General features: G+C 44.5%; 1 protein-coding gene across 4 annotated transcripts in view; it reads left to right on the top strand.

Annotated features, from left to right (window-relative positions):
- The first annotated feature begins 1031 nt into the window (after positions 1-1031).
- Positions 1032-15802, top strand: part of Slc39a8 (solute carrier family 39 member 8) — a 66827-nt gene continuing 52056 nt past the window's right edge. Inside the window, exons 1-2 of one of the 4 annotated variants that reach the window (XM_021233974.2) lie at positions 1032-1117; positions 1552-2005. In XM_021233974.2, coding sequence (XP_021089633.1) covers positions 1787-2005 — 219 coding nt within the window. In that variant the 5' untranslated portion in view covers positions 1032-1117; positions 1552-1786. The other 3 variants (XM_021233977.2, XM_021233976.2, XM_040751746.1) reach the window with 3 other exon arrangements.

The following is a 15802-nucleotide window of genomic DNA, read 5'->3' as shown; positions in this document are numbered from 1 at the left end:
TCCTGGCAACTGCCCTGGTACAGCTGCCTGATGCCCCGCTGTGAGACAGCTCGCGACCCCTGCCTTGCTTCCCTGGACAGTCCTGTAGTTGTTCTCACCTAGGTCCCCATCGTGGGGCAATTTTCCCTCCTCCCATACACACTCACGGGGGCAGGGCGCCCGAATTTCTTATGAGTAATAGTTTTTTTTCCCTTCCACCTCCTCGCTCTTCGGTTAGCTGTGCGTCTGCTTTTGAACTTGCTGTTCTTCAGAGGGCAAAGCACACCCGCTCTGAAAGGCGTGAAGAGTGCTTTGAATTCTTTTTAAGCCGTCTGACAGCCAAGCGGGTTTCACTTTATTTCTTTATTTCTGGATCGTTTCATCCACCGGATGTAACCTTTGTCCCCAAACACCACATTCACTTTACACAAACTTGTTGACCTCACACCCAAGTCAGCTTTTCTTGAACCTTCATCGGAACAAATAAACATTCCTTGTGATCTGCGGATATCCCGAGCGGCGTCAGGAAGGGCTGGCAAGGACCATGCTGGCTCAGCTAGCCCACCAACATGCGACTGATTCGGTTTCCTCTTTCTTCTCTGAGTTTAAGAAGTGAGGCAAAAAGCCAATTCCTGTTAATTTCTTAGACAATGCAAGGGGCTCTAGACTCCGTTCCAGGAAGCTGACTCCTTGGAGGTAACAAAAAAAGTGGGACCTGACACCAGAAAGGGGGTTAGGGACCCCATCCTGGAGGTGGGTCCCAGGGAGGGTAGCAGGCACCACTGCGCCTGGGATGCCTCAACAAGAGGTGAGCGCCTAGGCTCTGCGCCCCTGCGTGGACACACTCGGCAGCTCAGCCTAGGCAACCGTGACACCACGTGCTGCAGAGGCGGGGACAGCACCCTCCCCCTCCCCCTCTTATCTCTAAAGGGTGCAGGGCAGGATCCCAGAGTTTCCCAGAGATAGAGGGGAGATACAGAGAGAGAGAGAGAGAGAGAGAGAGAGAGAGAGAGAGAGAGAGAGAGAGAGAGAGAGAGAGAGAGAGAGAGAGAGAGAGAGAGAGAGAGAGAGAGAGAGAGAGAGAGAGAGAGAATATATATTATATTTTGAACCTCAGAGTCCGACATAGACACGAGAGGTGAGAAGCTACTGTCCCCTTCCTATCAGCTTGCCAAGTCCAGTAGAGAGAGGGTCCTGCGCAGACGTGGGAACCTCAGAACCCCGCAGGCGTGTTTCTCTGCAGCTCCTCGGGGGAGAGGGGAGGTAAACAGTCGCTATCCTTCCACGTCTGTCGCGGGAAAATAAAGCCTCGGGACAGGAAGAGGTGTTGGGGTTGCACAGTCAGAGAGGATTTAGTTCTCCGAAGTGTGGCGCGGTTGGGGCTTTATATCCGGGACAAGCGAGTGTCACCACATTGTAAGCAAATCCTGGGGCCTCAGCAAACCAAGCTCGGGGCAGCTGGCCCCACGCCCGGCTTGGAGTTCGAGACTCTGACCACGCAGTGCTCTGGGGCCTGCAGGCTGCTGACCCGGTGGCCTTTATCTCTGTCCCCCTTTGTTCCTTTTATCTTAGGCTCCGCAGGAGGCCCGGAGGGGCCACGCTGCCTATCGCCTCCTGGCTGTGCTAGCTCTTCAATGCCCTGAAGGTCTGAGGCTGCAGAGGACGGGGGCACCGAGTGTCTCGCTAACTGGGCCAGGCAGTGACGCGGGACCGGCAGCCCTCCCACCCCAAGGGCGCTGACACCAGGACACCCGCGCGGGTCTCTGCATCCGGCAGCTCTGCTGCTGCGCGCTCCACGCGTTCCGCGATGACTCCCGGCCGGGCAGTGGCCGGGTTGTTGCTCCTGGCGGCCACCGGCCTGGGACACCCTGCGGAGGAGCCGGAGCTAGCGTTCAGCGAGGACGTGTTGAGCGTGTTCGGCGCCAACCGGAGCCTGTCGGCCACGCAGCTGAGGCGCCTGTTGGAGCGGTTGGGGGCTGCACCCCACCAGGGAGCGCTGGAGCTGGGACAGCTGCACTTCAACCAGGTAAGGGGCGGCCCCGTGGTCCACGATTTCCATCCCCAGAGCAGCCTTTTCTAGAAGGCAGAAGCGCCAGAGAAGGGATTTCGTGAAGTTTCTTTCTTTCTTTTTTAAGTTTGAGGCGGTAACTGATGAATGACATTTGATTCACCAGGGATCTGGAACTAGGCAGATCTGGGATCCAGCGACCAGAATGATAAGCTGAGCCACTAGAGGCTTGCTGGTCTATAGAAAAGTTGATAGAAAGGTTTATGAAGTAGTCGAGGGAGGGAAGCCATCCCAAGACGTGTGTCTTAGGAAAGAATGGTACTTTTCAATCTTGCGGAAAGAGAGCCATTTACTTAACTTCCACAGTCAGCAGAAGGAACCTGTCACATGCGGTCCTTATCACCTTCGGGGTGAGTGACCACTCCCACTTAAAAAGTGCTTTTGTGTATATTGCGTAAGGCCCTCATAGCTGAAATGGCACACCGTACAGATGGGGAAACTGAGGACATCTTAAACGCAGATCACAGCGTGGTTGGTGACTCGGTTGGTGGCAGGCTGGGATTAGAGTTCATCTCTAGTCATTGCCTTGTCATGTAACGTGTTTTAGTCTAGAATTCATTCAAAATAACAAAACACACGTTTCTCAGCCTTGGATTTGAGGACGGGCTTGAGCTTCAGAAAGTAATTAAAAATCACACTTGTCTCAGGGATGGGCCTATGGCTTGGTGATGGAGGTCCAGAGTTCTATTCCCCTGCACTGTAAGGCAAGGGAGGGGGCAGCTAAAACAATGCTTCAGCCGACATCCTTGATCATCTCGGGGTGGTGCTGGTAGGCCAGAACGCCTTCTATTTTGGGAAATTCTACCTTCTACAAAGTCTGCTTTTGGAAACATGGAGTTTTCCAATGAGCCTGATCTTTGACTATAATTAAGGAAATTTTACTACAATCAATTCCTGGACGTTCATCAGTACTGTTGTTAGTTTGGCTTCTCCCTCCCTCCCTCCCTCCCTCCTTCCCTCCCTCCCTCCATCCCTCCCTCCATTCCTTCCTTCCTTCCTAGGGATTAGAATTAGACATATTGTGCCCAGCATACAAGTCAAGTGTTCTGCTACTAGCTATAGCCCCAGCCCTGTGATTTTGTTTCTGTTGGTAATGTATTCCATCAGTTAAAATGTATATAACTCAAGATACAGGGTTTTCTGATGCTGTGACATACGGTCTTTCTTTGACCTAAAAGGATTTTATGATGCCCTTATGCAGAATTTTTAAACATAAATGGTCTCTGGTTCCATTTCTTGCATGTTTTTATATTTCACTCAATGTTTGAGAAATTGCATATTGCAAAGACTAAGATGTCCACATATTTTGATGACATATTTTGAAATAAAGCATATACCATTGTAGGTGTTTTCTGGGCTAACCGTATTATCTTTTTTTAAAGCAAAAAAAAAAAAACAACAGCTGACTAGATTCTGGGTAGGTGTGGTCATTTGCTTGGAATGAAGTTTAGGGACTGGACTTGAACTGTATCTGTTGGTCGCATACTATGCTGACTTAAAGGATAGCCTTATCTGGCAGTGTCTGGAGGGGAATTTTAAAGGGGCCAAAGACCCCAAGCTACCCTTGCAAAGATAGTAGAGGGTATACCTAAACTATTTGGGAAAATCTACTAGCAATACAATTCTTAGTTTATAAGCTGGTAGGGTGTCTCAGTAGGTAAATTGTATGTTGATAACTTTATTTTCTCTGTCAAGTTTGCATGTAAACTCCCATTATGAGCATCAAAAAGAGACAGGAAGAAGCCCATAATTAGCTTGGAAACACTGAGAAGCCGAGAGAAACTCCCGCACTAATCAGGCTTAACAAATATCTATTCGCAGTTCTGTGAAGTTTCAATGAAAACAGCAATCATTGGTGGAATGATAACAATGCTAATCTAGAAGAATCCATTAAGTCACTGGTAATTGGTAGATAGACTTGCCAAGGCACTTAGATGTGCCCTAGTGAAATTCAGGACCTTTAACATCTTCGTACTCAAAAGAATGCAACTTCAGTTCTCTGTCCACCACCGAGCAGAACAATGCAAAGTGTATTATGAGAAATTAAGTTATCTGACTTTGAAAGAGTCTGAGAAAGTAGACAGTTTCCATGGGCCAGAAATTTCTGAATCTTCTACAGGGTCTGCCAAGAAAATTGTACTCTTGGCCGAGAGCTTTGATAGCAGTTGAATCAGCTTCTCTCGGGTAATGGACTATTGAATGTGGCAGGTTTGTTTGATAAATTTGGAAGTTTTTTTGTAGGTGGTGGGTGGGGGTGGGACTAGAGGGTTACCTTGCTACTTTGAGAGACAGAAATGACTTGCATTCATAGTGGAGGCAGTAAAACAATTCAGTTTACAACTTTGCTTTTTAATGGCTAATGAGGATAAAAAAAGAGTTGATTAGGAGAGCAACCCAAGCTGTGTGACAAAGAGGGCCTTGATAGCCAGATGGCTCTGGAGTGTCCCTTGAGTGATGTAGGGACTGATTTATCCAGGGAGAGGCTTGCAGTACACAAGGGAGACCCAGAGGTCAGAATATCTAGGAATGATGGATCTATCTCTGCTCGTTCCCATGTTGCTTTCCCTTCCTTCTTTTCCCTTCATTTCTTCTCTTCAGGAACCTCATATCAATATTCTCCCTTGTGGACACTGGTTAAACAGCTTGACTAAAGGGAAATCCTCATTTTCTGCATTACTAGGCTAGCCCTAGGAACACCTCCAAACACTTGATAGACGCTAGGTGGCCCTAGCTCTAGGAACACCTCCAAACACTTGATTGATAGACGCTAGGTGGCCCTAGGACCTCTGCTTCACACTGTCCCTCTGTGCCTGGGCTTCCTTTCCCCAGCTCTTTTCCCATGAGTCTTGCAGCCATCTCCCGCGTCAGATGTTTTTCTTCCACATCCCTATTGCCTTCAGGTAGCCTATTCTTAGGTATGGTGTCCATTTTTAGACTATTTGAGTTTATAAACCGTCTTCCTAAAGCAATGTGGTACTCTGTCTTTGAATAACCTTCCATAAACTCCTTTTCACTAATGAGGTCCAAATCCTGAACCTAGCATTCCAGGGCCTGCTTCCCTTCTGCCCACTTCCTCTCTAGACACGACTCCCACTGAACTGAGCTATGCACACTTGTGTGAGTTTCTGTATGCTTTCGCTCAGTATTGCCCCTGCACCTTCCAGTCCCCAACTAGAAAGACCTGCTTTCCCTTGAGTTCTCCAACCAAAATAAACATCTTAGAAAAGCCTAATCTTGTCCTAAAATCATGTAGTCCACAATTTCTCTCTTTTCTGACGACCCGCAAGATTTCTATTATGCCACTACCAGTTGCCTATGTGTGTGCTCAACAGATGCCGCTAGTAACTTCTATAAATGGCAGCACTCAGTTTAAATACAGAGTGTATTATATCATCACTCCTCTAAGCAATTTGATCCCTTTAAAGTAAACTATAAATACATCATTAGTATTGTTACCATTGTTGTTGTTATTACTATTACTATTATTTTGAAGTGCTGGAGTGGAACCCAGGGACTCTTAAGAGCTAGGTTCATGTTCTACTGCTTAGCTAGTCATAGTCCCTAAACTTCCAGTGCTTTAAGATGGCTGGAAAACTTTTTTTTTGTGCTGTGTCGTTGTATGTCTTTCAAGTTATCCTTTGGTACCATGTACGCTCACGTATGTTGTGGTATCTGTTTAGGCATCACATTCCTAGTAGTTTTCTTAGAGCTGGCCAGTTTAGGAGGAATTCCTTCCTTCTGTGTGGCTCTACATTAGTTGATGCAATTGTTATCATCCAGGGGTCTTGCTTGGGTTCTTCTTCTCTGACAGTTAAAAAAAAGTTAAGTCAGAAAAAAAAAAATCTTGAGAGCAACAGGTAGTGCCATGGGAAATCTCAGACATAGCAGACAGAATCAACCAAAAAAGAAAGACTTTATTAGGAGCGAGGAAACACATACACTACAGTAGGGCACACAGAGAGAAAGGTACTCTGCCATGTGGGGTAGGGATGGGCGTGGGTAGGGTGGGGAGTGGGGGAGGGGACTTGGGAGTCCCAAATCTGGCCCTTTTTTGAGGGGGCAGTTTAAGGTCTTTGTGGGGGGTAGTCTAAGGTCTTTGAGAGATAGTCCTCTCCTAATTTAAAGGTTGGCCATTTTAAACAAAGACAAGGAATCGAATAAGCCCACAACTTTGGGGTAAACATGTCCTGGTCCCGGCCTTGAACTTGTCATACTGGTCCACAGGCAGGGAGCCCTAAGCAACCAGGCCTTTGTCTCAGGTCAGCAGTTCTAGGAAGAAATTCTACTTTTGTCATTTTTATTATCGTTTTATTGTGACCCTTCTCTCTATCTGTCTGCCATCAGGGATCTGTCTAACGCCTAGTCTCTCACAATCACTGTACAACATGTATATACTTTTATCTGTGTCATCATGCTTTTCTGTTTACGTGACTGTGTCTCACACCAACTCTTCTCTCTAGTGAGGCTTTAAACAGGTGGATGGGAATGGCCTGGCTCATTCCTGCTGGGGCTGATATAGTACCTGGTTCATCCCCTGTATGCATTAGACATTTTTGTTTGGAATTTTGGAGTCACTTATCTACAGCCTCAAACTCTTGAGACTCCTGCCTCACCCTTTCAAGTGTTGGGATTAGAGGAGTGGTTCCACCTTGCCCAGATTTCATTAGAAGTTTTTGAATTGGTGAGTGAAGGTTGTTAAGATGGACAGAGTTCATTGCAGCTGGTAGAACGCATGTGCATACGATTGTATACATGCTTGACTGCTATGTCTGATTAGAGCACACAAACAGAAATGAGACAAGATCAGACCTGTATTTAGAAACGCTAGTGTGAGAACTTGGAATGCATGTAATGGGTGAAGGCGAAGTCTGAGGAGGCAGCTGCAGTAGGCTTTACAAGATGTCATGACTATTTCAATCTAGAGATAGCAGAGGGCAGTAAGAAGGCTCTCCTCCCAGAGAGTGTGCAAAAGGCCTCCCAAGTATACATCTTCTTCAACTATATTTGTAGGGAGAGATCTACGTACCTGTAGTTCTGAGAACACACCAAAATGGGTGTGGTCAGTGCTACGGGTACGTAGATCTCTCCCTACAATATTTATTTATTTGATAAGCATGCTGTCACTGAATGATGCCCCTATTCTGAGGCTGCAATCTTTTGCCTGGAATGATCATTTAATTATTAAGTCTTTTCCTCTTGTATTCTCTGGCCCAATGAAGCTAGACATATCTAGAAGTGGAAAGATAATTCCTGACTCATGTTAATGGGTCACCAGGGTAGCAGTGTATAGCAAAAGAGGTATGTATATGTATGTATATTGGCCACTGCATTATTATTGTATGTATTGCTTATTGTCATCTGCTACATGTTTTTCCTGGGATAAAGGCAACGATAGACATAGCATTGGGGGCATTCTAAGAGACATTAACTATGGGTGGACATGTTCTTTTCTTCTTTGGTCTTTCTGTGTTGAGGTATGGTAGGAGTAAATCTGGTAGGAATGTCATACAACCTGCTGGTTCTCATGAGAGCCTGCGGGTGTCATGTAGAAAGGTGATGCTTGGTTCCTTGTTTACTCTCCCAGATGAGGGCTCCCTGCTGCTTCCTCCATCACACATAGTTGACTATAGACAACGTGTTGTGTTTGCAGGCATTGGTAAAGGAGGGACCTACATGATTCATTCATTTGACTGTGATACCAAGAGTTTCCTTTGCCTTGGCACCAGGTGTGGGAGGGAGCCACTTAAGAAGAATGACTTTCATTCTTTCCATGTCTAACACCCAAGTGCATGTCTTTATCCACTCTCCCATGAGTCATGCGGGGCCTTTTATATGAAATGCAGATAATTATAGTAGGTATTTCTAATATTTCATTATTCTATACCACCCTTTTAACTATTTTATTTGTAATATCACATTTTGTTGTCAGAACAGTACTATGAAAGGCATCATTATTTGCCCTACATATCAGGAGAATATGGCACAGAAAAGTTAAGTTCCTGAACTCTGTCATAAGTGGTGGGGTCCCTGACAACCTTAAGCACTCTGCTGTAGTGCACACATTTTTGTTATAGTCCAAGAAAACATTTTATCTAGGTAGATAAACCATTACTTCATATTTTGAACTATGGCCAGTTACTTACCTGGTTCCATTGCTTAGTCACATGAAGGGAATAGTCATAGGGCTACAAGGGACCCAGTAAAGATCACTGGTCCTTGTTTTCAGTGTGTGTGTGTGTGTGTGTGTGTGTGTGTGTGTGTGTGTGTGTGTGTGTGTGTGTGTGTGCATGCACATGAATAGAGGCTGAATAAAGGCCAGGGGACAACTTCAGCTGTCATTCCTTAGCGTCCCTCCCACTCCATCTTCTCACTGGCCTCAAATCTGCAAGGAGGCTAGGCTGGCTAGTTAGAAAGCACATGGATTTGTCTGTCTTTGTCCCTCAGTGTGCCACCATGCCTGGCTTCCCTTCCTTCTTTCCTTTCTTCCTTCCTTCCTTTCTTCCTTTAACATGGATTCTGGAACTGAACTTAGGTTCTTATGTCCTCCATGTCTGTCTCTTCAATGCCTCAGAGGCCTTTTTTTTTTTTGCAATTAGAAAATTAGATGGGAAGGTATGAAAAATCAAGGTGTGAGACAGAGCTACAGATCTCGGGCTGGAGTCTCGGGCTGGAGTCTCGGGCTGGAGATGCTCAGTAGGTAATAGCACTTGCTGCCAAGGCTAAAGACCTGAGTCTGATCCTCTGGAGCCACAGCATGGAAGGAGAGAACTGACGCCTGCAAATTGTTCCCTGACTACCACAGGAGTGTTATGACTTGTGTGTGCATGCACTGAGTGTTGAGAAAAGAAAAACTGCAGCTTATCCCAGATTTGCATTGGGGCTATCGAGAAGGATGTCTTTGCTACCCTTCGTGTTTGCTAATTAAAAATGGGAATGTTGGGCTGAGAGTAGACAGTCCAAACTTGTGTGCACATACCCAAATAAACAAATGGTGCAATTGGAGCCACAGTGCTTAGCCAATCGGCAGAGCAAACATGCATGTCATACCACAAAGTCTCACGTGCAGGACTCTCAGTCTCCTAGATGGCATAGAGAAGGAGGAGGTATCCTTTTAGTTGGAAATGCCTTTGGAGAGTCACAACTCAGTCAGTTCTGCTTATCTGCTTCAGTTTTAAAAATACATACTCACGGAACATCTGCTTATGCCCATTCTTTTATTAACATGTTGGATTTCCCTTTCATGGAATGAAATTTCCATTAATTCTAATGCATATATTGATTTTTTTCACCCTCAGAGACAACACCTTGAACAGCAGCTGTTCTTTCTTCTATAGCTAGACTGGGATAACAGAGAAATACCTGTGTTATTGGGATAGCTTCCAGTCCAGTGCTTCCGGTGCAACTTAGAATGATTGAACCCAGAGACCCTTTGGGCAAATCCAGGTGGAAATCTTCCTTTATACAGTCCTTGAGTGCATCCTGCTGGGGAAGTGGCTGTGCACAGGCTTTGAGGAGTGAATTGCAGCAAGGAGGAAAAGCAGGTGAACAGAGCGTGTGCCCAGAATCCCTTGCTCTAATATAGCAAGGCATTGGCATGAAGACAATCCGAGTTCTTAGTTATCAGGACAGGGAGAACGAAAACCTCCTTGACCAGCCATGCCCTCTCTCAGGCTCTTGCAAGTAGAGTAGGTGGATGAGAGGTTTGTAGCAGATAGACTTTCCATGATTCTTGCTGTGCTCCTGTTTCTTGTTCTTCCCCTCACATGGGACAGTGATAGGCAGGGGTTTAATTTTCCTCTCATGAAACCAATGGCTTTTCAACTACGACTACAGTTTTCGTGTGCTTTCTTTCATTTTGGAATCCCACATCATTAATTACTTTTGGTGGAAACAGGAGTTACCTGTTGAGAACATGCTAACGAGAACATAAATGGAATGGAAAATAAGACTTGAGGTCGAGAACAATGACTACACACTCCATACAGCAAAGAAAACTGACCCCAGGGAAGGTAACTCTGTGGCTGGTTGCTGGGATTTGTGAGTTAATTGCATGCAGGGCAGTGTTCCTGAAGGCATGTACATGCTACCAAGTGTGAAAAGTTAATTTTGGGGGTAAATTGCTTCTTAAAAAAAAAGTCTGGATGCCTTTAATCCCAGCACTAGGGAGGCAGAGACAGGTGAGTTCGAGACCAGCCTGGTCTACCGAGCGAGCTCCAGGACAGGCTCCAAAACAATACAGAGAAACCCTGCCTCGGGAAAAACAAAAACAAAAACAAAACAAAACAAAACAAAAGGTCTGGAAACCACAGACAATCTTAGAAACTATGTCATTTTCAGAGACTTCCCATTTTCAATTCACCTAATGGTAGACTGTAATTGTAGACCAATCAATTTATTTTCGGACTATTTCCCAGTTGTCTTTTTCTGTAGCCAAGTGTGCTTTCCAAATCTCAAGATTCATAAAGAAATGAGACTTTCATCGAGTTACCTTTGTGATGATGGGGTTGGAAAGCGTAGAGACCTTCAGAATAGAGCCTTGTTAATCTGGTTTCTGTCTCTTTCCAAAGATCCTCTGTTGTTTTTCTTGGACGGAAGTTTAAGGGGAACAAAAGCAAAACTCCCGGCGAATCAATGGCACTAACCTGGAAAATAGCATTACGTCTCTTTAACCCAAACATTTAAGATCTTTGCTTCAGAAGTCTGTTTGTTTTTTTTTAATATATACATGCCTTGCTGAATAGTTAGAGGAAAAAGAAAAACAAAGCCCTTAAAATAAATGAACTCAGTCAAAGCCCCCGAGGCAATTTTAGTTCTTTGAGCCCAGTTCAATGTAATCCACGCTTGTTGCTGCCATTCTGGTGAGTCCCTCAGACCTCTAACCGTTTTAGACAGTGTAGCATAATGGTTAGCAGTGTGGCCTCTAGAGTCAGGCTGAAATTTAGATCCTGTCACTAGGCAAATAGCTTACTTCTTTAATCCTAATTTTCACCTTTGTGAATCTGAATGGATGAGCCCTACCCCTAGGGTGGTTTGAACTGAGGATGACAACAGTGGTCACAAGTGTAGTACATCTGTTACATTTCAGACACTCAAGTATTCCGTGTGTGACCTGAACCAATAATGAAATCAAGATCCATCCCTTGTCCCACTTCATGCAAAGAACAGTAAAAGAGACAAACAATGCTTAGAGAATGCTTGACACCTGCCTCGAATCTCACGCTTAACGCATAGCTATTGTCTCCCTGATACCATTAGTTCGTATGCTTTGTTACCTGGAACATGATTGGTATTCCTTGGGAACCTGAACATCTTAGGGTCAGTAGTTTTAGAGGAAGGCATGGCTGTGAAAAGACCGGGAGGAGGGGCCCCTGGCAGTAGGACCACGATACAAACCTGGTATGAGCTAGCTTACTGGAGTCCATTCCTTAGGGTGGGGTGCCATGCTCAGTGACAGTAGGATCACGATGTTATCCCAGTACATGAGCTAACTTTGCATCATTACTAAAATGTGAATGGCTTGGGGTCCATATTGTGCTTCTAGAAATTGTTTAGATTGTGTTTTTTTTTTAAAGCTTAGATCTACTTCTAAATCTATGTAAATCTTGATATAGATTTTGTAAGCCAAAGAAACCAGGGTCCACTTCCTTTTTTTGTGTGTGTGTATGTTTTTTGAGACAGGGTTTCTCTGTAGCTTTGGAGACTCTCCTGGAACTCACTGTATAGACCAGGATGACCTTAAACTCAGAGAGATCCTCCTGTCTCTGCCCTCTTCTTTTAGTTGGACCTTATTAATTGGAAGGAAAAATAAGAGATTAGTCTCACTGGGAAGAGAAGAAACATGTGGCTCTTCCAGGATGGGGAAGGAGAACATTAGCCCAGGCTTCAGACTGATGAGGACAGCAAAATCAGTAGTTTGATTCTGAGATGAGAAAACAGATCATGCACCACATAAATTAATCACGCGTTGTATGGCACATAGACCCTCCTGTTAAAGAATACGTGGTGTCACTGGTACTAGGTCACTGGGTTTGTATACAGAAGCATGATGGACCATGGCTTTCCTCCAGACCTGTTCTCTCAGGATTCAGGCAGCATGTACCACTTTACCTGCTTCTATTACTATGAGACTCAGTGTACTCGATCTTGGGATGCATGGCATTGACGCGCATGTGGGCAGTGTCTTCACTGTAGCAGGAAGCACTGGATTCCTATTATTCTAACTGGGACAATGGCTAATATTCGTGGAGGGCATCTTGTGTGCCAGACATTGTGCTTGGTGCTTTCTTCTGTGCCATCCTGTTAGTTCTCACAGTCCTCTGGGGAGATGGGGCTTCCAACTCTGAAGCTCAGTTCTTTTCCCTTGTTGATCTGAAGCAGCTGCTGTGTTGGATAGGCATCTCTGCTAAGAGTCCCCTGAGCATTCCCTGGTCTTGGTGCCTCCTTGTGTGTATATCTGGATCACGAATTGCATGAGTGCCTCCTCCTCCGTTTCCTCATTTCCCAGATACTCCTCAACATACTATGGTCGGATGTCTCCCACCACTTCCTTGAAATTATTCTCCACAAGGTCACCTGGACCTTGATGTGTTAAACACAATGGATGTGACTCCTGGCTGCTTACCTTTCTGTGGGATTTTATGATGCCATTATAACCTTCTTGAACCCACCCTTTCCCTGTATGCAGTCATGTGTTACTTACATTTTTGTTAGGTTCTTTTCAATGTTTTATGACTTTTTCCTCCATCTTTCAATGTTGTGGTCCTTGGAATTCTTCAGGCCCATCTTTTTTTGAGTCCACACACTCTCTCAGTCACTTCAATCTCCACGTTTATGTCTCTGGATTTGTACATATTTTCTACCTGTGTTGCCTTGGTGTAGATTTTTCTCTTGGGATTCAGTCTTGGGCATAAAAGGCAACTCTGCCCCATTCCCAGACTCAACACATATATTTGCCCCAAATTGAATTCATCATCAGAAACTTGAGAAGCCTGGCTTTTCTTTTGTCTTCTTTCTTATCAGTGTTAGGCATCACAGGCACTGTACTGAGGCAAGAGCCTGGATCTGACTCTGGACTTTTATCCTCCCTCTCCTGCCTCTCTTCTCCTTCTTCGTCATTCTCTCTCTCTCTCTTTTTCAGATACAGTTACACAAGTCCTATCACAATAACCAAAACATTTTCTATTTGATCTAAACCCCAGTGTCCTCCTTGTGTAATGGAGAAAAAATGTAGCTACTTAATAGGATTACAGTGGAGATGAAGTCAGATAATGTAGCCAGGCACGCTGTCTTGTGAGGGGCATGATGTAAGTTCCCTCTGTGATTGATGCTCTTACACCCATTACTTCTTCATTTCCCTTTCAGTCTTCTGCATCTTGGTCAAATGTTTTGCTCTAATGATGAACAAACCTGAATATGTTTGCTCTAAATGGCTTCCCAGTACAGCTCAAACCATTTGAAAATGCTTGGCAAGTGTGGCCATCACAATCATATTTCTTTAAACACATCTCTACTTTTCTCTTCCAATGTCATTTCGGATAGTGCTTCTTTTAGGAAGCCGTTGGCAACTTCATTGCTTTTAGGAGAGGTTACCTGGCACTTGGCAGACCATGATATAATGATGTTTTATCTGAAATCCCAAGAGCCTGTAAAATATGTGACATGAGAGACAAAGACACCGAGTTACCTTCTATATCCTAACAGTGGTCCAGTGGTAGTGTGTATCACATGACTGCTGTTCAGGAAATAGTTATTGAGTGAAGAGACAAATGCCTTTTTTCTTTTTCTTAAGGCATGGCCTAGCTATGCAACCATGTAATCCAGACTGGCTGTCTCAGTATCCTGGAGAAAGATTATAGGTACACACCACTTCCATCAACTTGACATTAGCCTTAAGAGACTGGCTCCAGCACAACTTTCTAAATGAGTCCAATCAGCCTAAATGGCTTATTTAATTAAAAACAAATCAGTAATGTAAATGAATTTTAAAAGTAACATAAAAGGAATGTATGTTAAAATTTCAATAATATGTTTTCCAAGTAGAAAGAAATAATAAGAAACTTATATTTAATTTCTGAAGTTTCCAGCATTCTCTTCTCTTATTTAGGTTAGATGTAGATGTTTTTCTCCATATTTCATAGCTATGTTTTTTTGTTTGTTTTTTTTTGTTTTGTTTTTTATTTTTTTGAGACAGGGTTTCTCTGTGACTTTGGAGGTTGTCCTGGAACTAGCTCTTGTAGATCACACTGGTCTCAAACACAGAGATCCACCTGCCTCTGCCTCCTGAGTGCTGGGATTAAACGCCTGCACCACACTGCCCGGCTAGCTATGGTTTTTTTTTGTTTTGTTTTGTTTTGTTTTTTTAGAAAGACTTGGAAACACTGGTCTCAGTGTTTCCTGAGAAATTTATGTACCATGAATGTAAAACTTGTGCCTTTAAAAATGTTCACTTTGGAGGTCCTGGTAAGGGATTCTTGACCCACATTTCTCAGAATTCTATTCTGATGTATGTCCTAGTTTTAAATCTCCCTCCATGCACCTCCTTCATATCCAAAGCCTTGGTAGGGGTTGAAGAAACATAATATGCAAGAAGTGTATCCTCTCTAGATATCTGAGGTCCGATTAAAAACATGTATTTTGTGAATAGATTATATTATAAGGAAGTTATAACCAGTGCTAAACAAACAATAACATGAGTATGGGGTTCTGGAGAGGAAGGGATTAACTTGACAATGTCAAACCCTGGAGGTGGGTTTCAAAGGGGGCTTTACAGAATATCAGAATTATGGGTCATGGGGGGTACAAAGCCACACTGATGGTAAAATATGAGGTTTACTAGAACTTGGTTAGAGTACAGAGTTTGTGAATGCTGGAAGAGATATCCCTCAGAAAAGGAAAAGGACTCTCAGAGATGGATAATTGAAATTTTTAAGTGTTCAGACACTTGGGGAAAGGCATAGTTTGGAGAGGCTGTTTTTGCTACTGTATGTGTATGTATGTGTTGGGGAAGAATGAGTTAGAGGAGGCAAAGCTAGTGATGTTTTAATGGAAACAGTCTTGAGGCGTTGTAGGGCAAATAGGATGAAGGTTATACAAAACCACATTAGGAACTCCCAAGTCCTCTGCTATGCAGTTGTGACTTGAGTAAGAATGGCCCTCAAAGGCACATGCATTTGAGTAATTATTTACCAGGAAGTGCTACTACCTGGAAGCGTTAGAAGGATTAAAGAGCATAGCCTTGTTGGAGCAGGCGCGTTCTTGCTGGAGGGAGAGTGTCACTAGGGGTGGAGTATGAGACTTCCAAAGCCATGCCATGGCCAGCCTATCTGTCTTTGCCTGTAGTTCAGGATGTAGCTCCTCCCTGCTCCAGCACCACACCTGCCACGCCTGCGAGCTGCTCCCTCCCATGATGACAATGAACTGAATCTGTGACACTGTAAGCAAGCCCCCAGTAAAGAGCTTTAGTTGCCTTGATGGTGATGTTGCTTCATAGCAGCAAAACCGTGACTAAGCAGTGGTGTATAAAGCTTTGCGTGACCTCCCCTCCCCCGCTGGCTAATTTTACATCCATTTGACACGAACTAGACTCATTTGAGAGGAGGGAGCCCTAATTGAGAAAATGCCTCCATAGGATCAAGCCATAGGCAAGCCTGAGAGCATTTGCTTAGTTAGTGGTTGATGTGGGAGGGCCCAGTCCATTGTGGGAGGTCCCATCCCTGTGATGGTGGCCTTTGCTTCTATAAGTGGGCCGAGAAAGCC

Source organism: Mesocricetus auratus, unplaced genomic scaffold, assembly GCF_017639785.1.
Source record: "Mesocricetus auratus isolate SY011 unplaced genomic scaffold, BCM_Maur_2.0 Super-Scaffold_100009, whole genome shotgun sequence".
NCBI classification, from domain to species: domain Eukaryota; kingdom Metazoa; phylum Chordata; class Mammalia; order Rodentia; family Cricetidae; genus Mesocricetus; species Mesocricetus auratus.
The sequence above is the reverse complement of the archived record's forward strand: the minus strand, read 5'-3'. Positions and strand labels throughout refer to the sequence as shown.